The sequence below is a fragment of the Sminthopsis crassicaudata genome, chromosome 5, assembly GCF_048593235.1.
Source record: "Sminthopsis crassicaudata isolate SCR6 chromosome 5, ASM4859323v1, whole genome shotgun sequence".
NCBI classification, from domain to species: Eukaryota; Metazoa; Chordata; class Mammalia; order Dasyuromorphia; family Dasyuridae; genus Sminthopsis; species Sminthopsis crassicaudata.
Genome location: NC_133621.1, coordinates 238,202,644 through 238,228,817, shown reverse-complemented (window position 1 = coordinate 238,228,817; position 26,174 = coordinate 238,202,644). Strand labels below are relative to the sequence as shown.

Sequence of the window (26,174 nt, the reverse complement as noted above, 5' to 3'; positions counted from 1 at the left end):
AAAAATAATTAAAAAAAAAAAGATCCCATAGGGGCTGCTAGATAATGCAGTGGATAGAGCTCCAGCCCTAAAATCAGAAGGGCCTGAATCCAAATTTAGCCTCCGACACTTAATACTTCCTATCTGTGTGACCTTGGGCAAGCCACTTAACCCCAATACCTCCACAAGTCCATCTTCATTAGTACAAGGGCAGAGAAAACAGCAGGTTGGAAAAGAGCAAGGACTATTAGTATCTAAAGTAACATAATTCAAGTGAAATTTATAAAATGCACATGTAACCAGATGATATTATTCATGTTTTCTATTGCACATGGTAATTGCCACATATTCAATATAATCCTCTCATTATTTTCCTTTCTTGTTTATGTTTATTTGTATAGTATTAGGATCATGCATTTAATCTATAACTTGTTCAGTAACAATAAAAATGCCTCGCATTTATATAGCACCTACTATGTTCCAGGTACTATGCTAATTGTTTTGTAAATATTATCTCATATTATTCTCACAACAATCCTGTGAAATAGGTGCTATTATTATTCCCATTTTATAAATGAGGAAAATGAGGCAAATTGCCCCGATTGCTGGAAGCAGCCGAGTCTCATAATCATATTCTTGGAAGGCTCCTAGTTCACTTCTTCAAAAATGTCCACACATCAGAATTAATTTTTACTTGCCATAGCAACTCCTTTCACAAAGATATTTAAAGTATTCAGTTTTTCTATTGGAGTTCTTTAATTATTGGAGAGAAATAATATACTTTCAATTTATTATTAGCTAGTACCCAGAATCTCTGTCTCTTGGGTTTTTCATTCATGAAATCACTATTTTTGGGGAGATGTCTTTTAGATCTAACCCTAGCTCTAGTCTCTCTGCTGAGCTCCAGTCCTGAATTACCAATTGTCTACTGTATATTTCAAATAGGATGACCCATAGGCATTTCAAACAAGTGAAAAGTAGAACTCAACATTTTTCTCCTCAAACTTTGTCCCTTATCCAAACTTCCCTATTAACTGATGAGAGTACCACCATTATTCTAATTACTTATCTTCTAAACCTCATAGTAATCCTTGACTCTTCACCCTACATTTCACTTCCCACCTCAAAAGCCTTATTGTCACTCAATGAAAAGAATAGACTGTATTTAGCCTGACATTAAAGGCCCTTCACAAGCAGGGACTAATCTCTCTTTTTCTGTTATCTATCTTATTGTCTATATTATATTCTTGCCAAACTGAAATACTAGCTGCGGCTCCACAATCTCATCCTGCATTCTTCTGCTTCCATTCATGAATACAGTTACCAACCTATTTTATGCTGCCTTCCTCACATTCTATGACTAACTAATAAAATTCTCCTTTTTCAGGAACTAGCTAAGCTAAGGCAGTATCTCTTACATCTCTGATCTCTGCAGGTCCAAGTATTTGCTCTCTCTTGACTATTTCTGCAGCAATTAGAGGGTACTATGGGTAGAATGCTGGGTTTAAAGACAGGAAGACTTAAACCTAAAGAGTTGAAATTGTTCTTTAAAATGTTTTAATCTTAGCATTCCCATGGCTTGGAATGTAACAGGCACTTAATACATGCTAAATTGAATGATATTAACTTTAAAGATATAACTTATTGCAGAAAATATGGGTGTAATATCTTCATTGATAATTCTTGTAAAAAGTTGGCTAAATTTAAAATAGCTAGTTCCTAAATCTAAATGAACCATAAAAACAAGAAAGATATGCTAAGGAATAGTATAAAAAAATTCACTAGCAGCTATTTTGAGGATCAATATGTATCAGTCATTCAAAAATAAATGGAGAAATAGAAATTGTTTACTATCTCTTTATTTTCATTTTATTATAACCAGCTTCCAATATTATTTGAGATCCCTCACTTTAAACTTTTCTACATGAGAAGACATACTTCTTTTATTAAAAAAAAATGGCAAAAAAATAATAATTCTTATCATGATCTATTATGAAATTCACCTTTTCATTTATTTTACAACTTAACCTCCTCTCAAACTTCATCTTCATCCTGTGCAGTGATAAATACAGCTTCTATCAATATTTCATTTGGACATAGTTCCCTGAATGCTCAACTTGAAAAGCAGAAATATGAAACGGCAGTTTGGCTTTTTTCCCAAGGGTAACACAACAAATAACTTGCCAGTTAGGCAAATGGTTGAATGTGCATTATTTTAATCCCTTATCTCTGACATACTTCTTTTATTAAAAAAAAATGGCAAAAAAATAATAATTCTTATCATGATCTATTATGAAATTCACCTTTTCATTTATTTTACAACTTAACCTCCTCTCAAACTTCATCTTCATCCTGTGCAGTGATAAATACAGCTTCTATCAATATTTCATTTGGACATAGTTCCCTGAATGCTCAACTTGAAAAGCAGAAATATGAAACGGCAGTTTGGCTTTTTTCCCAAGGGTAACACAACAAATAACTTGCCAGTTAGGCAAATGGTTGAATGTGCATTATTTTAATCCCTTATCTCTGTAAAGCTTTCTTTCTAGACTGAGAAATGTCAGCTCACATGTCAATAGGTTCAGGAACAGAATGTGCTAGATCATAAATGACAGATTCAAGAGGCAGACTTACCCAACTTGGAAATCACTGAAAGCAGCTCTTTCAATTAGTAAATTTCCAACTCCTGCTGTTGTTGCCTGGCCAATTGTCATATGTGTTTGCTTCCCACTGGTTCCTGCACTGACACTAGGCAGAGTATCTCTCAGAGCATGAGTATTATGGAAGGAACGCTGATGCCAGGTAGAATGAACAGATGCCTTATTCTGGCCTTGTAGAGACACCATAGGTCTGACTTGTCCTGAAGGAAGCCCTGAAGTCAGATAGTTTTCTTTCTCCAAGAGGTTTCCCATACTTCGGCTGGTTCTTGGCCTGGGATATGTGAGTACTACTGGACTGGCAGGGAAACTATCAAAAATTGTGTCACTAATAGATCCATACTGGTATTGCCTGTGGTGAGTATCATAATGACGCTGCCTGCTCATGGTACCATGATGGTTGAAATCAACAATTTCTGAACGAGCATATCTTGGTGGCATGAGGACAGTGGATCTCTTACTCTCTTGATGCCTCAAATTGTATGCTGCCTGGTTTTTCTGGTAATCACTATGTGCATAATTAACTCTCTCAGGACTACTCCCAGGAGAAATCTCCAGTCTCCTCAGAGGCTGCCTTTGAGACTTTTTTTCCATTGACTTTTGTGAATTATAGTGGATTCTTCCTTTTTCCAAGTGATTCTCATAAGTAGCTGTTGTGCCTGTCTGAATAGAAAACAGACAAATTTTTTTGTTTTTATTAAAGAATATTATTTAATTATTACTAATTAATAATTAAAAATTATTAAATAAGCAATAAACAAATGAAAGACCAAAATATCTGAAAGGAAGAAGAGCGACTTCTTAGGAATTGTCAACATAGATTCTATTCTTTGTAGAAGGCTACATGTACTATTTATTTACAGCTTCCAGTTTTACTCACTGCCCACACAAATATAATTCCCATATTTCAACTATGACCTGGTTGGACCTAAGAAAGCAGAAGGATGGTAAGGACAAGGCAAGCCCATGACTCTTGTCCTATAAATTCCTCACCTTTAAAACATCATATGTTTTGGTGATAGGGGAACACTCTGCAGAGAGGTGGTTTTCAATCAAGTTTGGGTTGTAGACATATTCTGGAACACTTCTGGTTTGAGGTAGGCTCCCTAGTCAAAAACAAATTAAATTAATTCAGACCATTACCAGATTAAAAGCTGTTAGTTTTATAAGAACCCCTGGGAGAGGTTGGGGAAATGTCATACGGGTCAGTAATACGTAAATAAGTTTGGAATAGAGAATCTTGATGCTAATTTTATAATAGCTGTGTATGTTTAAAATATCTCAAGGGTGTTTATGAAATTCTCACGACAAATTAACTCATTGTAATTAGAAAAATGGGACATAGTAGTTTTAGGCTGAAAAGGCAAATTACAAATATACTACTAATAACTTATTTTATGGGCTTTAAAGTTTGTAAAACTATGTAAACTATCTCATTTGCTTCTCACAACCTTGTGGTTTAAATATTAGTTATGATTATCCTACTTTACAGAAGAGGAAAGTGAGGCTTAGCGATATTAAGTGGCAACTCTGTTAGTAAGTTTTGGAGTCAGAATTCAAATCCAATCCTTCCTGACCCTAATTCTAGAACAAATAGTATACTATTACAATAATGATAAGGTGAGGCAACTTTCATGATAGGATGTAATGGTTTATTTTGTTTTAATTTTTACTTGATTTTTTCAAGCATTTGTTATTGTTTTTCACATGTACCTTCTTCCCAGTTTAAAAAAAAAAAATCTTGTAACAAATATGTTAGATAAGGAGGAAAAAATTTTTCATATCGGCCATGTCCAAAAATATGTCTATTTCTCCATTTTGAAGGCAACTCAATTCAGGAAGCATACTTTGTTACCAGTTCTCTAGCATTATGGTTAGTTAATGTTTTAATTATAGTTCTTAAATTTAAAAAAATTTAATCACTACAATACTGCTGTTACTTTATATATAATTTTTACGCCTGATTTTGCTCACTTCGAATTACTTCATATAATTCATCCTAGGGTTTCTCTAATACCAACCCTATTATAATTTCTTACTTTGAAATAATATTTCATTTCAGTCATTCAGTCAATAAACATTTATTAAACACCTTCCATGTGAAAAATACTATGATAAGTACTAAGGATACAAAAAAAGGTAAAAGACAGTTCCTGCTCTTGAAGACAGTCTAAAAGGGGAAGACAATATGAAAATAATTAGGTAAAAACAAGCTACATGTAGGATAAACTGGAAATAATCAACAAAAGGAAAGTGCCAGAATCAAGGGGGATTGGGAGAGGGTTCCTATAAAAGGAAGTTATTTTGCTAGCAATTGAAGGAATCCTGGGAACATCAACTAATGGGCATCTACTACAAAAGAACTGCTATAAATATTTTTGTCCATATGGGTCTCTTTCCTTTTTCTTTGATCTTTCCGAGATGTTGACTAAAAATGTTATTGTTAATTCAAATGGCACATATCATTTAGTGATAATGGGGGCATAATGCTAAATTGTTTTCCAAAATGGCTGGCTGGATCAATTGATATCTCCATCTGCATTTCTGTTTTTCCACAACCCCTACAAAATGCCATTTTCCTTTTTTGTCACCATTGCCAAATTGATGGATGTTAACAACTCAGAAATGATTTAATTCTCATGTTTCTCCTTATTAGTGATTTGTTCTCTGTCCCACCCCTATTTCAGACTCAATTTATTTAATTCACAGTAAATTTTTAATCTTTTCTCCAATGAATCATTTTAAAATATATTTAACTAAATGGACCATTTTAAAATGTTTTCTTAAATTGCTGGATATAATGGTAGTCACTATGTGCATAATTAACTCTCTCAGGATTATTCCCAGGAGAAATCTCTAGTCTCTTCAGAGGCTGCCTTTGAGACCTTTCTTTCACTGATTTTTGTTAACATAATATTATAGAATTAATTATAATACAATAATAGAATTATAATTCAACATAATGACATGTGTTGTAATGCTGGAGAAACTGAGGCAAGATAGAGATTAGAGAGTATTTAATAATTTATTTAATGGAAGAGATTTACTGGGACCAAATGATCCATGGTTTGGTCCCAGGGCTGAATGAGACTATTGTCTCCAAGAACCCAGCCAACAATGAGACAATGAGAGTTCTCAATGACCTATATACACATAGCTCTGACTTAGGAGGTAGACTGAAGCAGAAGCCAAGTCAGGGTGCTGAGAGACTCTGACAAGGTGGGATGAACCTTTGGAAGTGAGATGACATAATCAGGGGAAAGCATCTTGATAAGACAGTATCTGACATTCTGATAGCTTGGGATGGGGAGAGGTATTCTGATATTCTAAAACATAAGTTCTTTTATTCTTATCAAATATTCTGATAAAGAGGGAGGGGAGGTTTTTGCAGGACTGAGCTTTGAGAAGCAGGGAAACTGAATCAGGACTGGGTCAGAATAATTAAGGAAACAGAACTGTGGCAGAACATTATTAATACAAACCACTGTTATGTTAATAACATACTTGTAATGTTTTATTGTGTTTAGTAAAGGATATGTTTAATATTAATGGTATACTCCATTTGTTTGAGATTTGTGTCTTAATAGTCAATTTTTGTGTGTCGTGCACAGTTTAGACATTTATATGTTCACTTCTATTCCCATTTAATAATCTCTAGACATCTATCATATCTAAGTTTTCTAAAATCTTATTTAAGTCCTTAATATCTTTTTTGTATTTTGTTATATGTATCATATGCTCTAAAGGAATATTGACATCCGACTATTATACTTTTATTGTCTAACTCATTTAGCACTCCCTTTACATATTTAGATTCTATGCCATTTGATGCATTTATGTTAAATATTAAAATTAGTTCATCATGTATATCTTTTAGCAAAATGAACTTTCCCTGTTTATCTTTTAAAATTAAGTCCATTTTTGTCTATTCAAAATAATGATTTTTAAATTTTTTTAAAAGTTTAATCACTACAATGTTGCTATTACTCTTTAAATTTTTATATATACTATTTTGAGTTTAGCTGAGGTGTAATACTTTTTACTTCACCCACTTATTTTAAATCTGTGATTTTTGATGTTTCAAGTATGCTTCTTGCAAAAAACACATTATGGAATTCTGAAATCTTTGTTATGAATGAATTTACATTTCTTTTCATCCTATTGTAATTTCCCCCTCAAAGTTTAGGGTTTGTTTTACTTGTGATTAATCCCTGAAACTCTCATTTTCCTTTATTTTTTTTAAAAATTACTCTTCCTCCATTTTCTCCTATTTCCTGTTTGAGTTAAATGTATTTTTATACCAAAGTCTTTGAATTAATGAATAAAACATTTCTTAAGTGATCACTATAGGTTAAACACTGTGTTAAGCAATGGGAATATAAAGAAAAAAGCAAGGCAACCTTACTTTTAAGAAGCTCACATTCTAATGGAAGAAATGGTACATATATGGAAGCAATAAAGTTAGGGGAGTGAAGTTATTAGATATTTGGGAGTTAAATTGTGTTGAGATTGAGGGAGCTAGGCTGCACAGCTTTCTACTCCTCCATCCTCATGGCTGGTCTTTCTGAAGTATAAGGCTAACCACATTAATCTCCAAATTAACTATCTCCTGTTTTGTTATTACTTCTGAATCAAATATAAACTTCTCTGTTCAACATTTAAAGCTCTTTACAACTTGGCCTCTTCCTACCCTCCCTTCTTATTTTCCTCTAAACAATCTATAATCAGGGACAGCTAGGTGGCAGAGTGGATAGAGCACCAGACTTGAATTCAGGAGGAATCAGGAGTTCAAATGTGGTTTCAGACATTTAACACTTCCTAGCTGTGTGAACCTGGGCAAGTCACTTAATCCCAGCCTCAGGGGAAAAAAAACAAAACAAAACAAAAAAAAAACAATCTATAATCCAAGTACATAGGTAGCAACTTGAAACAAAACATGATCTCTCATTTCTGTGCCTTTACATTGGCTCTTCCCAAAAGCCTAGAATGCCCTGCCTCTTCACCTCCACTTTTTATTTTTGGGAATTCTTTCAAAATTCAGCTCAAGTCCTACTTTTAAGGATAAAAATTCACTATTTGACAAAAACTGCTGGGAAAATTAGAAACTAGTATGTCAGATCCACACCTAATACTGTATACCAAGATAAGGTCGAAATGAGTTCATGATCCAGACGTAAAAAATGATATTTATAAACAAATCAGAAGAAGATAGGATAGTTTACTTTTCAGATTTGTAGAAGAGGAAGGAATTTGTGATCAAAGAAGAACTAGAGATCATTATTGATCACAAAATAGATAATTTTGACTACATTAAGTTAAAAAAATTTTGAACAAACAAAACTAATGCAGACAAGATTATAACGGAAGCAATAAACTGGGAAAACATTTTTACATTCAAAGGTTCTGATAAACGCCTCATTTCTAAAATATATAGAAAATTGACTCAAATTTATAAGAATTCAAGCCATTCACTAATTGATAAATGGTCAAAGGATATGAACAGACAATTTTCAGGTAAAGAAATTGAAACTATTTGTAGTCATATAAAAAGGTACTCCAAATCACTATTGATCAGAGAAATGCAAAGTAAGACAACTCTGAGATACCACTACACACCTCTCAGGTTGGCTAAGATGACAGGAAACAATGACAAATGTTGGAGGGGATGTGGGAAAACTGAGACACTGATATATTGTTGGTGGAACTCTGAACAGATACAACCATTCTGGAGAGCAGTTTGGAACTATGCTCAAAAAGTTATCGAACTGTGCATACCCTTTGATTCAGCAGTGTTTCTACTGGGACTATATCCCAAAGAGATTTTAAAGGAGGGAAAGGGACCCAAAAATGTTTGTTGCAACACTCTTTGTAGTGGCAAGAAACTGGAAACTGAGTGGATGCCCATCAATTGGAGAATGACTTAATAAAATATGGTATATGGAATATTATTGTTCAGTAAGAAATGGAGAGGTGTACATGAACTGATGCTAAGTGAAATGAGCAGAACCAGGGGCTCATTATACACAACAACAACAAGACTCTAAGACTATCAATTCTGATGGGCGTGGCTCTCTTCAACAATGAGAGGATTCAAACCAGTTCCATTTGTTCAGTGATGAAGAGAGCCATCTACACCCAGAGTGTGGGAACAGAGTGTGGAACACAACATAGCATTCTCAACTCTCTCTGTTATTTGCTTGCATTTTGTTTTCTTTCTCAGTTTTTTTCCTTCCTTCTTGATCTGATTTTTCTTGTGCAGCAACATAATTGTATAAATATGTATACATAAATTGGATTTAACATGTATTTCAGTATATTGGACTACCTGCCACCTAGGGAAGGGGGTAAGGGAATGTAGGGTAAAATTTGGAACAAAAGGTTTTGCAAGAGTCAATGTTTGAAAAATTACCCATGCATATGCTTTGTAAATAAAAAAATAAAATATATTGTTTTATGGAGATGGAAAAATAATGACAAAATTCAATTGGAAGAACAAAAGGTCAAGAATATCAAGGAAATTAATGAAAAAAAAATGCAAAGGAAGGTGACCTAGCAATACCAGATTTAAAATTGTATTATAAAATAGCAATCATAAAAAGCATTTGATATTAAGAAAGAGCAAATTACTTGACTGAAAAGGGAAAGAAAAAACAAATTATCAGTATCAAGAATGAAATGGATGAACCTACTGTTTGATAAATCCAAAGTCTATCACTTCTGCTTTCAGAACTCACTAATTGACAAAAACTGCTGGAAAAACTAGAAAACAGTGTGGCAGAAGCTAGGCATAGACCAATATTTCATTCCCCATACTAAGATAATGTTGAAATGCATTCATGATTTAGATATGAAGAATGATACTATTAGCAAATCAGGAGAGCAGGGGATAGTTTATCTTTGGAGAACAGGAATTTATGATCCAACAAGAAATAGAGAACATTATGAAATACAAAATGGATAATTTTGATTACATTAAATTAGAAAGTTTTTGCACAAAACAAAAACAATGCAGCAAAGATTAGAAGGGAAGAAGAAAGCTGGGAAACCATTTTTACATTCAGTGTTTTGATAAAGGCCTCATTTCTAAAATATATAAAGAACTGAATAAAATTTATAAAAATAAAAATCATTTCTCAATTGATAAATGGTCAAAGAATATGATCAGGCAATTTCAGAAGAAGAAATTAATTAAAACAACTCTGAGGTACTATTTCATACATATCAATTTGGCCAAGATGACAGGAAAAGAAAATGATAAATGTTGGAGAGGATGTGGGAAAGCCCAAACACTAATTCATTCTTGGTGGAGTTGTGAGTAGCTCCAGTCATTTTAAAGAGGAAGTTAGAACTATGCCCAAAGGCTTATCAAACTATGCACATCCTTTGATCCAGTAATGTCTCTAGTGGGGCTATATCCCAAGGGTTTATAAAAAAGGAAAAAGATCCATACATGCAAAAATGTTTGTAGCAACTGTTTTTGTGATGGTAAGACATTGGAAATTGAGTGGATGCCATTGAGGAATGGCTTAAATAAGTTATGGAATACAAATGTAATGGAATGATATTGTTTTATAAGAAATGATGAGCTGCAAAAAGTTGAAACTTTCCATACCCTTTGATCCAGCAGTGTTACTACTGGGCTTATATTCCAAAGAGATCTTAAATAAGGCAAAGAGGACCCATATGTGCAAAAATGTTTGTGGCAGCCCTTTTTGTAGTGGCTAGAAACTGAAATTGAATGGATGCCCATCTATTGGAGAATGACTGAATAAATTGTGGTATATGAATGTTATGGAATATTATTTCCCTGTAAAAAATGATCTGCAGGATGATTTCAGAAAGGCCTGGAGAGACTTACATGAACTGATGCTGAGTGAGATGAGCAGAACCAGGAGATCATTATACATTTCAACAACAATACTATATGATGATCAATTCTGATGGATGTGGCTCTCTTCAACAATGAGATGAACCAAATCAGTTCAATTTGTTCAATAATGAAGAGAACCAGCTACACCCAGCAAAAGAACTATGGGAAATGAGTGTGGACCATAGCATAGCATTTCCAGTCCTTCTGTTTTTGTCTGCTTGCATTTTTGTTTTCCTTCTCAGGTTACTTTTACCTTATTTCTAAATCCTATTTTTCTGGTGCAGCAAGATAACTGTATAAATATGTATACATATACATATATTGTATTCAACATACACTTTAACATATTTAACATGTATTGGTTTACCTGCCATCTAGGGGAGGAGGTGGGGGGAAGGAGGAGAAAAGATGGAACAGAAGGTTTTGTAAGGGTCAGTGCTGAAAAATCATCCATCCATATGTCTTGTAAATAAAAAGATATAATTAAAAAAAAAAAAAGAAATGATGAGTTGATGCTAATCAGGAGAACATTGTAACACACAGTACACACAATTACAGAGTAACAACAAAATTATGTGATGATCAACAGTGATGGACTTGGCTCTTCTCAGGAATACAGTGATCCAAGACAAGATAGAACTACCAGTCAAATCCAGAGAAAGAGATTGAATGTGGATTGATGCATACCATTTTTACTTTTTTTCTCCTTTCTACTGGTTTTTTGGTTTTGTTTTTATTTTTCTTTCACAACATGATTAATATGGAAACATATTTAAGATGCTTATACATGTATAACCTATATCAGTTTGCTTGCTGTCTTGAGAAGGGGGAGGAAAGAAAGGGAAGGGAAAAAAATTTGGAACTTAAAATCTTACAAAAATAAATGTTGAAAACTATCTTTACATGTAATAGTTGGGAAAAAATGCAATACTATTAAGTGAATTGTCCAAAAAAAGTCACACCCTTTAAGTAGAAATTACTTAAATGAATGGATTTATATCAAATTATTATATTGATAATCAACTTTAAAGCAAAACAAAACAATTAATTTACTTATGCAAATAAAAATTTTTCTTTTCTTTGATCTTATCAGGGTACATCATGGTGGCACAATATAGACTGATGGTATTGTGGCACTTTTCTGCAAGTGGCAGTTATGTTATCATGAGCCTATCTTTCACTCCTTCCAAAGGGCATACAAGTTTATTTTTTAAAGCAATCAGGATTAAGTGACTTGTCTAAGGCCACATTTGAACTCAGGTCTTTCTAATTCCAGGCCAGCACTCTATTCATTGTGCCATATATAGCTGCCCTTACATTAATTTTGATTAAGAAACCTACATCATTTATGGCATTTCCTCATCTTTGTAGCCACTTCAGAAAAATGTATATACAACTTCAACTTCAGTAAACTGGCCTTCATTTGCTAGCCCACCTTCTACAGTATGCAAGCCAGATTTGGATGAAGAGAACAATTTTCAGGGCACCTTTTTTAGCTTCTTTTTTATACAAGCAGGTAAGTAGTGTGCTCCTTTAAAAAGCTGTCAAGAAGAGGAGGATTCTGGGAAGATGGTGGAATAGGTTCATAAATTTCAAGCTCTCCAGATTTTCCCCACAAATAGAACAAATTTGTGCCTCAGAGTGAACATAGACTGGTGAAAAATCAAGAAGTCTTGGGGCAGAACAAGGGTTCTTCCAGTACAACCCAAGAAGATCCAAAGAAAAACCTCAGGCCACAATTAACTGTGTGAAGTGCAAACACCTACCAGCTAACTCTATAGAAACTCAAAGTTAGGACCCCTGGGTCTATCCTGGTGTGGCTGTAGCTCAGCAGGAACCACAGAAATTTTCAAGTCCAGGACAGCATGAGGAGTCATGGGAAGCCTAAGTAAACCTTGGCTGATTAGTTAGGCCAGACTCAGCTATACTAGAAAGACACATTCCAGTGCAGGAACCCTTGTGTGTGCAAAGACAGCTGGGCAGGAATGTGCTGGCTGTGGGCACTTTCAGGAGAGTGAAGTTCTTGATTTGGGGTTCCAGATCAGAGAGAATCAGAGAGGAGAGTTGAAATGAAGTAGAGGCACCCCATGATTAGAGGTACTTTCACTATTATCTCTTGTTAAAAAATAAAAAAATGAACTGGCAAAAAAAGAAAGAACCCCACCACAAAAACTTGCTACGGGAAGAGGGAAAACTGGGTTCATCTTCAGAGAAGGACACTGAAATTAAAAAAAAAAAACCTCCCTCAAAGAATAACATAAAATGTCCCCCTGCCCAGAGAGAATTTATAGAATACAAAAAAAAAAAAAAAAAAATTTAAATCAAATGAGAAACATTGAGGAAAAAATAAAAACCATCCAAAAAAAGATGATGGGGGTAGCTAGGTGGCGCAGTGGATAGAGCACCAGCCCTGAAGTCAGGAGGACCTGAGTTCAAATCTGATCTCAGACACTTAACACTTCCTAGCTGCGTGACCCTGGGCAAGTCACTTAACCCCAGCCTCAGGAAAAAAAAAAAAAAGAAAAAAGAAAAAAAAAAAGATGATTATGAAAAAAAGTTAACCAACTAGAAAAGGAGATATAGAGTCTCAAAAATTGAAACTCTTTGAAAATTAGAATTGGGCAAGGGGAAGCTAGTAAAGCTATAAGCAACAAGAAACAAAACAGATTCTAAAGAATGAAAAAATAAAACAAAATGTGAAAAATCTTATAAGAAAAGTGAGAGATCTGAAGAATAGAATAAGAGAAAATATAAGAATAATTGGAATACCTGAAAGTTGTGATTTAAAAAAAAGTTGACACAATAATGCAAGAAATAATTCAAGAAAATTATATTGGAGTGATAGAACATAAGGTTAAAGTAGAAATACAAAAAATCCACCTATCACCACCTCAAAGAGATCCTTTGTGAAAAAAACATAATTCCAAATTTCAAAACCTCAAGATCAAAGAGAAAATTTTGCAAGAAACAAGAAAAAACAAAATAGCTGCAAAGTGAAGTACAGAATTTATGACAGCCAACTAGCATATTAAACACTACTATGTACCAAGCATTATGCCTAGTGATATATATATAGTTTCACATAGAGTCCTCTTTCTGAGTTATGCTCTCTCTATAACAATGCTCTTTTTCTTCCAATTTTTACATTCAAAATATAAATTTATATATATATAAAATTGAGCCATATAAGAAATAGACTAGTCGATCAGTGGAATAGGTTAGGTTCACAGGACAAGATAGTGAACAAAAATAGCAATCTAGTGTTTGACAAATCCAAAGATCCCAACTTTTGGGATAAGAATTCATTATTAGACAAAAATTTCTGGGAAAACTGGAAATTAGTATGGCAGAAACTAGGCATGGACCCACATTTAACACCACATACTAAGATTAGATCAAAATGGGTCCATAATTTAGGCATAAAGAACGAGATCATAAATAAATTAGAGGAACATAGGATAGTTTATCTCTTAGACTTGTGGAGGAGGAAGGAATGTGTGACCAAAGGAGAACTAGAGATAATTATTGATCACAAAATAGAAAATTTTGATTACATCAAATTAAAAAGCTTTTGTACAAACAAAACTAATGCAAACAAGATTAGAAGGGAAGTAACAAATTGGGAAAACATTTTTACAGTTAATGGTTCTGATAAAGGCTTCATCTCCAAAATATACAGAGAATTGACTTTAATTTATAAGAAATGAAGCCATTCTCCAATTGATAAATGGTCAAGGGATATGAACAGACAATTCTCAGATGATGAAATTGAAACTATTTCCACTCATATGAAAGAGTGTTCCAAATCACTATTGATCAGAGAAATGCAAATTAAGATAACTCTGAGATATCATTACACACCTGTCAGATTGGCTAAGATGACAGGAACAAATAATGATGAATGTTGGAGGGGATGTGGGAAAATTGAGATTGCATTGTTGTTGATGCATTGTTGATGGAGTTGTGAAAGAATCCAACCATTCTGGAGAGCAATCTGGAATTATGCCCAAAAAGTTACCAAACTGTGCATACCCTTTGATCCAGCAGTATTACTACTGGGCTCATATCCCAAGAAAATACTAAAGAAGGGAAAGGGACCTGTATGTGCCAAAATGTTTGTGGCAGCCCTTTTTGTAGTGGCTAGAAACTAGAAAATGAATGGATGCCCATCAGTTGGAGAATGGTTGGGTAAATTATGGTATATGAATGTTATGGAATATTATTGTTCTGTAAGAAATGACCAACAGGATAAATACAGAGAAGCTTGGAGAGACTTACATCAACTGATGCTGAGTGAAATGAGCAGAACTAGGAGATCATTATACACTTCAACAATGATACTGTATGAGGATGTATTCTGATGGAAGTGGATATCTTCAACACAGAGAAGAGCTAATCCAATTCCAATTGATCAATGATGGACAGAATCAGCTACACCCAAAGAAGAAACACTGGGAAATGATGTAAACTGTTAGCATTTTTTGTTTTTCTCCCCAGGTTATTTTTACCTTCCGAATCCAATTCTTCCTTTGCGACAACAACAAAATTCGGTTCTGCACATATATATTGTACCTAGGATATACTATAGCATATTTAATATGTATGGGAATGCCTGCCATCTAGGGAAGGGGGTGGAGGGAAGGAGGGGAAAATTCAGAACAGAAGGGAGTACAAGGGATAATGTTGTAAAAAAAAATTACCTATGCATATGTACTGTCAAAAAATGTTATAATTACAAAATTAATTTTAAAAAAATTTTAAAAAATTAAATTGAGCCATATAGAGGTTAAGTACAATCAGGTACATAGTTGAGACTAGAACTGAAAAAAGAAAAAATTGAACAGAAATAAAAATGTCAGAATAATCAGAAGAAATAACAGTCAAGCTGGTACAAAAATGCACCAGATTGATTTGTGATCAGGAAATTCAAGAAAAAAACCATGAATCAATTTTCTAGGTCAGGTCACCATAAGAAAATATACAAAGGATAGAATATCAAAGAAAGTGAACGGAGAATTCCTGGGCAGAAACTGAAAGAGGAAAAAGACTAGTGCAAGAGAAAAGGAAATCTCAAACCACAAAGAAGAGCCCAACCTTTTTACAGGATGTAGTAACAGGTGCCAATTGGCATCTCTGTCACTTAGTACACAGTTTGAGATCAAAGAGATGGAGGATGAATCATGGAATTATGGATAAGGCTGACTGTCTAGGATGAAGAACAGTCAAGAGCACCAGGCTATGCTATGTATTGAGCAAGAATCAAAGTCAGAGTACAATTTTATAACAAGCTCCTATTTCAGATTGGATCCCATCAAAAAACATGTCAGTCATAATTCACTGTTGGTGAAGTTGTGAACTGATGGAACCCAAAGTGTTATAAAACCATGTATACCTAGCAATAACACTACTAAATATATATCCCAAAAGAAAAAAGTTCTATGTGTATAAAATTATTTTTAGTAGCTCTCTGGAAGTAAAAAATTGGAAATTGAGGGGCTGACCATCAACTGGGGAACAGATGAACAAAGTGATTATAATAGAATACTATTGTGCTATAAGAAATGATGAGCAGTTTTTTTGGGGAGTAAGGAATTAGAAATTGAGTATATGTCCATCAATTGGGGAATGGCTGAATAAGTTATTATTCTATAAGAAATGATGAAAAGCCTGGAAAGATTTACATGAACTGATGCTGAGTGAAGTGAGCAGAACCAGGAGAACATTGTAAATAGTAACAGCAAGATCATGTGATAATCAACTATGAATGACTTAGTTCTTCTCAGCAATACATTGATCCAAGACAATTCCAATAAATTTGGGATGGAAAATGCCATCCTCATTTTCTCAAAGAGGGAAAACTATAGAGATTGAATGATTGAAACATACTATTTTTACCTTTCTTAAAATTCATCTGCTTTTCCTTTCTCATATTTTTCCCTTTTATTTCACAACATGACTAATATGGAAATATGTTTAAAATGATTGTACATATATAACTTATGTCAGATTGCTTGCTGTCTTTGGGAGGAAGAAAAGAAAATTTGGAACTCAAAATCTTATAAAATTGAATGTTGAAACCTATCTTTACATGTAAGTGGAAAAATAAAATACTTTTGAAAAAGAAAAGAATGAGTGAGATGCTCTCAGAAAACCTGGAAAGGCTTTCATGAGCTGATGCAAAGCAAAATGTACTGGGTACAAAATAGCAGCAGTATTAAGATAATTAGTTGTTAATGACAACATAACTATTCTCAGAAATATAATGAATGATTCAAGACAACTATAAAACTGGTATGATGAAACATGCTGTTCAGTCTCAGTGAATGAAATTATGATGTCTGAATGCAGATTGAAACATACTTTTTTAAACTTTATTTTTCTTGAGGTTATTATTTTTGGAAGAGTCTATGTTTTCTTTTACAACATGACTAAACATATACATACATCTGTATTGAAATGCTTGTCTTCTTAATGAGGGTGTGTAAGAAAGGAGGAAGGAAGAAAAACTGCAATTCAAAGTTTTATAAAGAAATGTTAAAATTTGTTTTTATGTGTAACTGGGGGAAGTAAAATATTAAACAAATTAAAAAAAAATAAGTCAGGGTCTATTCCAAAACAAAAACAAAACCCCAAAACATGTCAAGAATCCCAAACTAAAGAAAGCTTGGAGTTCTATATTTTGAACCAGCAAAACTTGTCAACTGGCTAATCCTGCCTGAATCAAGTAGCAGTTTACTAGAATTCCCACAAAGGGTAAGCATGCAATTATCAGAATCAAACCTAGGTCAGAAACTTGAAGATGATCAAACTTTGCACCCAATCAGATCACTTTGAAAGTACTTATAGTTATGTAGGCTTGAGTTGTCCTTGAGATCCAAGAATAACATAATATTCAATATCCCAAGAAAGCAGAAGCAAGAAAGCCTACACCTTTCCTCCAGGAGTGCAAAGAATAGGCCCCTGATATAAACCTTGAAGTCAGGAATTAGGCTTGAAAAAATAAGCAAACAAAAAAAAGAATCCCACCAAAAGAGCTATTATGATGACAGTAACATTCAAAATTTCAAAAGAAAGAATGAATTCAATGCCTCAAAGAAAAACAAAACTTGGGCATAAGTCAACTAGAATTCCTGGAAAAAATTAAATAAAAATTTCATTTGTTCCCCTCCCCCCCAATTACACGTAAAAACATTTAAAAGATTTTTAAAAAAATTTTAATTCCAAATTCTCCCCCTCATTGAGAAGGCAAACAATTTTATTCATGTGCAAGTCATGCAAAACATATTTTCATATCTGCATTCTAGATGTGGATAGCATTTTTAATTATAAGTCCTTTGAAATTGTCTGGGACTACTATATTGCTAAGTACAGCTAAGTCATCCACAGATGATCATCAAAACAATATTGGTATTAATTGTGTACAATGTTCTCTTGTTTTTCTTTTTTCACTTTGCATCAGTTCATGTCGATCTTTCCAGATCTTTCTGAAATCATTCCATCACAATCATATACCACCATTCACCAATGGCCATTCCCCCAATTTGCAATTCTTTACTACCACAAAAAATAAGAACTACTTGTTGTACATATAGGTCTTTTTCCTTTTTTTTTTTTTTTAACCTCTTTGGTTTACAAACTCTCTGAAAATTAAAATGAATTAAAATGGAAACTGACTCCAAAAAGACAAAAATTATCTGGAAAAAATTAATAAAATAAATATACCTATTAGATTCCTTTTAAGATGTAGTCTTGAAACCTTTACCAGGGAGAGTCAAAATAGACAAAGAAGATTAATATCCATAATGAATAATGATTTTTAAATTTTGAATAAAATTTAGCAAAGGAAATACAACTTTTCACAAAGAAGACACACTACGATGCATAGCTGATTCAATATCAGAAAAATTATAATTGACCATATTAATAATGAAGACAACAAAAATCATATGATTATATCAATAGATATTTTTGACAATATGTAATGTCTATTCCTGTTTAAAAAAAAACACAGTAGAAAGCATACAGTAGAAATAAAAAGATCTTTTCTTAATAATGTATTTAAAATGTATTGCATCCCAAAGAGATCATTAAAAAGGGAAAAGGACTGACATATGCAAAAACATTTGTAGTTATCCTTTAGTGGAAAGGAAACCAAGTGAATGCCCATCAGTTGGGAAATGGTTGAACAAGTTATGGTATATGAATGCAATGGAATATTCTTGTTCTATAAGAAACAACCAGGCTGATTTCAGAAAGACCTTACATAAACTAAATGAAGTAAGTAGAACCAAGTGAACATAGTACACAGCAACAAGATGATCAACTGTGATGGACAACAATGCAGAGAGAGCCATCTTCATTCAGAAAAAAAACTATGGGGACTGAATCTCATAGTATTTTCATCATTTTTGTTGTTTTTTTCCCCCTTTGATCTGACTTTTTTTGTGCAGCATGATAAATATGGAAATATGTTTAAAAAATTAAGTCTTTTTTGGATTACTTGCTGTCTAAAGTAGGGGAAAGAAGAAAAGGAAGGAGAAAATTATTGAACACAAAGCTTTGCAAGAGTGAAGTTGAAAACTATCTTTGCAAGTATTTTGAAAAATAAAAACCTATTATTATTTTAAAAAATAAAAACATAAGTTAGTCTATAATAGGCATTAAATGAGAGGCCTTTATTCTAGATAGATATTAGTCAACTAAAAATTAATTCAAACAATTAATAACTTCAGCCAAGTTGCATGATATTAGTAAATCTTGCTAAAATATCAGCATTTATATATATTACCATGAAAATCTTTCAGTTTGAGATACAAAAGTTTTATTCAAAACTATTTCCAGGAGGATAATTACTGAATACCAACCAAAACACACAGGAATTACATAAACACAATTACAAAACTCTCTTTACACAAAGGATTGAAGAAATGTTAATTGCTTATGGTTAGGCTGAGCAAATATAATGAAAATTTTAATGAATGCCATATTAATCAAATTACCAAAAAAGGACTTTATAGAATGAGATAAAAATAACAAAACTCATCTGGAGGAATCTAGAATTTCAAAGGAAATAATTTTTTTTTAAATGAGAAAGATGGAAGTTTGAGTATTAAATCTTACACTAAACAAAACAGTAATCTACAAAAGAATGTTATGCTGGTTAAGAAATAAAAGAGATTGGTTAGCGAAACAAATTAGGTACACAAATACAGAAATAATCAAGTCTTTAAAAAATTTGTTGTTCAGTCATGCCAATGATGTCCAACTCTTTGTGATACCATTTGGGGTTTTCTTGACAAAGATCCTAGAGTGGCTTGACATTTCCTTCTCCAATGGATTAAGACAAAGAGAGATTAAGTGATTTATCCAGGGTAATTAACACAGGTAGTCTGAGGCCAAATTTGAATTCAGGTCTTTCTGTCTCCAGAACCAGTACTCCATCCACTGTGCCAATTAGCTACATTAATTTTCATGGACTAAAAATGGTTAATTGTTTGATAAACCCTGAAATTCCAGTAAAGGGGGCAAGAACTCACCATTTGATTAAAAAAAGAATTTCTGGGTCACATGACTAACAAAACATTTGCTAACCCTCATGACCTCTCAAACTTCTACAAAACAGAAATGTGTCAAAGATAAAACAATTTTAATTGTGTCCATGGCATAAGATACCAAGTACCCCAAAGAAGATAACTAATGATCTAAAAAACTAACTCTTTCTAATTTAGCACTATCTTTCTCATGAATCAGGGACAGAAGGGCTCCACCACCCCACCTGACCCCCAGTTTTGCAACAAAAGGCAAGACTACACTTGATCTACTCCCTGTTTCTTTTCAAGAAGATGCAACCCAAACTGCAGAAATTTATCTGATAAAATTCTCATTTTTAAATTATATTAAGAATTGATTTCCATATATAAGAATAATAGGCATTAAAAAAATAGAAGAATAAGAGGCATTTTGTTATTGATCAAAAGATATGAACAAGTACTTTTCAGAGGAAGAAATCTCATCAGTGGACATATGAAAAAAATGTTCCAAATAGCTAAAAAAAATTTCAAAAACTTAATTAAAACAACTCTAATCTTTTTTTTTTTAATTTTTTTTTTTTTTTTTTTTTTTTTTTAGTTTCCATCTGTTTATTTACCTTTCTTTTTAAAACAACTCTAATCTTCAACTTCACATTAATCAGGCTGACAACACTGAAAAAAAATGAGCATCTTTGGAAAGCAATTTGAAACTATATATCCCCAAAATTATTAAATTATGCAAACTTTCAATATAGTGATGCCAATATTAATTCTATATCCTAAAGTGAGCAAAAAAAGCAAAAAGGAACCCAAATGCACAAACTTTTTTTTTCTAGTAGAAAACTAATTAGAAACAGAATGGACTGAATTAGTTACGTTATATGAATGTGACAGGATATTTTTGTGCTATAAGATATGACAATGAGAATGGTTTCAGAGAAACCTAATAACATATAATCTGATATATAATAAAGTTAGCAGAACAATTTATAAAATGACAGTATTCCTGTAAAGAAAAACAACTCTAAATATATGTAGAATCAACCACAATTCCAGAACACTCATGAAGAAACATGCTACTCACCTTCTGACAGACATGATACACTCAAGGTGTAGAGTGAAAAACATTTTTTTCAGACATAGTTAATGGGGAAATTTACTTTACTTCACTATACATGTCTATAATAAGATTTATGTTTTTCTTTCTTTTAGTAGATCAGAAGAGGAAGTAGGAGAAAGAAGTTGAAAAAAACAAAGACTTAAATATAAAAGAAATTAACATGCAGGCAATAACTCCTTTGATTTATATAACTTTTTTTTTAATTAGGAAGTTGAGGAATTTTAGCAAATATGAAAACTGCAATATACTAAAAAAGGAAAGAGTTTATGCAAAGTTGTGAATTTCTATTAAACTTGTTTTATTTTCAAATTGCATTAACACTTAACACTACAGTAACAAAATCATACTTTCTTTTTTGTGTCCCTTTATGAATTTATTTTATGCTGTTTTAGTGTTCCATAGTTGCTTCTTTTTTTTCCTTTGTTTTCTTTCATCCCTTTCACTATCTAGCAAGTTACCTACCCTTCACCCCACCAGAAGTACACTTGTATTTAAAAAAAAAAAGTATAGCGAAGGAAAAGAAATAAATTCACACCTTGGCTATACCTCAAAATATGTTTTATGATGAACCTCTTCCCTTTATTAATTAGAACAAGAATACAAATAATGTTCACAAATAAAGGCAGGTCTAAAAAAATATATATATATTGCTCATGGAAAAGTTGAGCCAATATAATAATCAAAATGACAACTCTACCTAAGCTGATTCTCTTATTTGATGCAATACCAATTAAACTATCAAAGACAAATTTATACAGCTAGAAAAAATGACAACAATTTTCATGTGGGAAGAACAAAAGGTTAAAAATATTATGGGAATCAGTGACAAAAATGTGAAGGAAAGTGGCTATTAGCACCAGATTTCAAACTATATTATAAAGCAATAATCATTCAAACAATATGGTACTGGCTAAGAAATCTCTATAATCAATGGTATGGATTTTGTAGACAAAAATTAGATAGTAATTTAGTGTTTCATAAATACAAAGATCCAAACTTTTAAGGTAAGAACTCACCATGACTAAAAAATTATGAGAAAACTGGGAAGCAATTTGGAAACAATGCACATACATATTGTACTATATACCAAAATAAGGTCAAAATGGATAAATAATTTAGACATAAAAGGTGACATTATAAGTAACTTATACATTCAATGTCATCCCAATTAAATTACCAAAAACTTATTTCACTTATTTAGAAAATAATCACAAAATTCATTTGGAAGAACAGTCGAGAACATCAAAAGAACTAATGAGGAAAAAATTGTAAAGGAAAGATGTTTAGCAGTAACAAATCAAACAATATTGTGAATCTATAATGATCAAAACTGAATAGTACTGGCTAAATAATAGAAAGAAAATTAATTAAAAAAAAGAGTAGACATACAATGTATAATAGCAAACATAGTAATCTTGTATTTTACAAGGATAAAGACTGAAGTTTTTGAAATAAGAAGTCATTATTTAGTAAAGATTGTTAAGAAAACTGGAAGGCAGTCTGGCAGAAATTGGGCATAGATCAGTATCTTAAACCATTTACAGAGATAAGATCAAAATATATACATAGCCTAGATAATAAAAGATATTATAAGAAAAATTGAAGAACATGGAATATCTTGCTTATCATCCTTATAAATAGGTGAAAATTGTATGAATAAATAAAGGATAGAGAACAATGTAAGGTATAAAATGGATGAATTCTGATTATAGTAAAAAGTTTTTGTACATATAAAATAAATAGCCAATAATCGAAGGAATGCAGAAAATTGGGGGGGGGGTTTTATAGGCAGATTCTCAGACAAAAATCTCATTCATATCTCAAATATATAAAGAAGATTAAATCTCTAGGAATGAGTCATTCTCCAAACAATAAGTGATCAAATCAAATCAATTTATAGTCAAATGAAAAAATGTCTACATCATTAGTGATTAGAAAAATGCAAAGTTTATTTTTGGAAACAACTGTAAAATTTTCCACTTTTATTAAATTTCATTATATCCAATTGGACCCAAAGTTCTACCTAAAGCCAGGAAATCATTTGTTAGGTATGGTACAGACTCTGTTTCAGTTATGGGTTAAACTAAATATCCACTAATCCTTTTAACCCAGAAATTCAGTGCTGATACAAACAGCTATACCAAGTAATACTCATTAGATTAATGTATCTTGTAAATGTTTACTTCTCAGGGATGAAACCAAATGGAAAACATTCTTTTCTGAGGAAATCATCGTAATGTAGATTAGAGGAAGACATTTTAGATGTTAATTGTATAAGTCATCTATTAAGAAGAGCTGGTATTCAATAGAAAGAAATGGATATATTCAAATAAGCTCCAAAGGTCACATAATTCAAAATTGGATGAGGAGGAAAACATCTAGCTTTCAAAACTTAGACTAAGGGGAAAATTCTTAACTAAACAAAGAATAAACATGACTATAGAACATAAACAATTCTGGTTACAAAAATTTTTTAATGAGAATCATTGTTGTTAGAATGACATCCCAGATATATTAGTAACTAATACACATTCATGTCTTTTAGAAGTAGACAGATAAGTAGATGAGTTATGGGTAAATAGATAAATAGTCAAAGGATATGAACATCCATGTAAAAAAAAATTTCAAATTCTTAATAATTAGAGAATGCAAATTAAAACTGAACTCCCATCTCATACCTATGGGATGACAAAAAGAGAAAATAACATTGTTGGAGATAATGTTAGGCCCATAACTATGATAATTAAGTGAATTTGTGAATTTTCCCCTTTCTTTGCAACCCTGATACATAATAGCATTTAATGTTTCTACTTGATTTAATTGATCTAAGCATTCTGGAAACCAATTTGGAACTATTTTATCACTGAACTGAATACTTTGACCCAGCAATATCGCAACTAAACATACCTCAAATAGGTCAACGATAGAAGGAAGCAACCTATAGGTACAACATTATTTATAGCAGTACTTTTTACTGTGGCAAAGAATTTGAAGCAAAGTGGGTGTCTATCAATTAGAGAATGCATGTAACATTAGTGACAAATATGACATTGGGAGAGCTGAGACCATTTGTGTGAACTGATGCACAGTGAAATGAGTAGATACAGAACAATTTGTACAATGACTACAATATTGTAAAAAAAAAAAAAAAAAAAAAAAAAAAAATTGAAAAATTCCAGAACTGAGCAATGTAGTGATTAAGCATGACCTCAGGAAAGGGGCAGCAAGGTGGTGCAGTGGATAGTGCATCAGACCTGAGTTCGAATTTGATCTCAGACGCTTAACTCTTTCTACCTGTGTGACCCTGGGCAAGTCACTTAATCTCAATTGCCTCCGCCAAAAAAAAAAAAAAAAAAAAAAAAAATTACCTCAGGAGACTGTGATGAATTATGATTTTTTTTTTTTTTTTAAGAGATACTACAGATGCAAAATGCTACAGTTTTAAATATAGTAAATGTATTGATTTGTTTTTCATAACTATACTTACTTGTTACAAAGGAGGATTTCTCTTGGGGAAGGAGTTGGAAGCTAGTGACAGCATGTGCAAAAATATTTGTAGCAGCTCTTTTTGGAGCAGCAAAGAACTAGAAACTGAGTGAGAACTTTATACACAGCAACAAGATTATGTGATGATCAACTATGATGGACTTGGCTCTTTTCAACAATGTGGTGATTCAAGGCAATTTCAATAGATTCCTGATGGAAAGAACCATTTGCACCCAGAAAGAGAACTATGGAGACTGAATACAGATCAAAAAGCATAGTATTTTCATCTTTTTTGTTCTTGTTATTGTTTCTTTTTCTTTCTTGTGGTTTTTTTTTTCCCCTTTTGATCTGATTTTTCTCGTTAAGCAAGACAAATGTAAAAATATGTTTTAAAAGAACTGGACATATTTAATTTATATTGGATTACTTGCTATCTAGAGGAGGGAGTACGCAGGGAAGGAGGAGAAAATTTTGGAATACATGGTTTTGCAAGGATTAATGTTGAGAGTAACTATCTTTGCATGTATTTTGAAAAACAAAAAGCTATTATTATTTTTAAAAATAAAACAAAGTGACAGCAATACAAAAAAGATTACAAAATAAAAATGCAAGAAAAACATAATGTTAATTTTTGTTTGTTTGTTTCAGTCAATATGAAGCCTGTAGGGATGTGTTTTTATTTGAGTATGGCATTACTAGACTAGTGCACTGAGAAGAAAGGGGAAAGTAAGAAACAAACAATCTGTAATTTGTTTTGTTAGGGAAAATAAAATCAGATTCTAGAGAATTCCCCATCCTATCTCACCTTCTCCTCCAAAAAGGAAGGAAAAAAGAATAAAGGAAATAGTTTTATCCCATCTGAAACTATTTCCTGTAATATATCTGAGACTCATCTGATAGTGATCTTGCATAAACAAAATTTATAGTTTGAGGACTTTGGAATTTTGGCAAACTTATATTACTTTGGGATGATCTCTTCCTGCAATAAAAGGAAATTCTGGTCAAATCTGGAGTGTAATGTTTGTCATTTTAATTACCAGTTGATTAAAATTCTATCTTCTTTTTCCATTTAGATGAGTTAGTTCATTATAGTGAAAAGATTTGTAGGTAAACAATTGTTCCCCCCCCCCCACTTTTTAGAGTTAAATTTTTCAGACTACAAATCAATGGGTTTGTGACCCATTTTAAACAACAAAGTAGGACATTTAACTCTCCTGGCATTCTAAGTTCCCGGTAGACTCCTTGTTTGTGCTTAGGGCAATATGGTTATTGTACACTGACTCCCCCAGCCCTTTCCTGCCCTTGGGTCTTTTTTGCCAGAATAGGATTTTATCTAGCAGCTCCTTTTCCCAAGTGATGTTCTATTTTCTCCCCTATTAGTCACCCTTAGTACTGCAAACTGCTTTATACAAAGAATTAACAATAAAAATCTTACAATCGATATAATATCTACTGTCTTTACATATTAAAGGCTAGGTTTTTACATCAAGACAACCCGTGAATCAAGACAAAACTTGATTTAATAGCTCCTA

The 26,174-nt window shown here is 32.5% G+C and overlaps 1 protein-coding gene across 1 annotated transcript in view; it reads right to left on the bottom strand.

Moving 5' to 3' along the window:
• PKP2 (plakophilin 2) overlaps positions 1 to 26,174 on the bottom strand; it is a 122,979-nt gene that overhangs the window by 87,361 nt on the left and 9,444 nt on the right. The window contains exons 2-3 of the mRNA XM_074270574.1: positions 3,630 to 3,742; positions 2,614 to 3,299 (exon numbers count right to left, since the gene is read on the bottom strand). Coding sequence (XP_074126675.1) covers positions 2,614 to 3,299; positions 3,630 to 3,742 — 799 coding nt within the window. The remainder of the gene's footprint in view (positions 1 to 2,613; positions 3,300 to 3,629; positions 3,743 to 26,174) is intronic.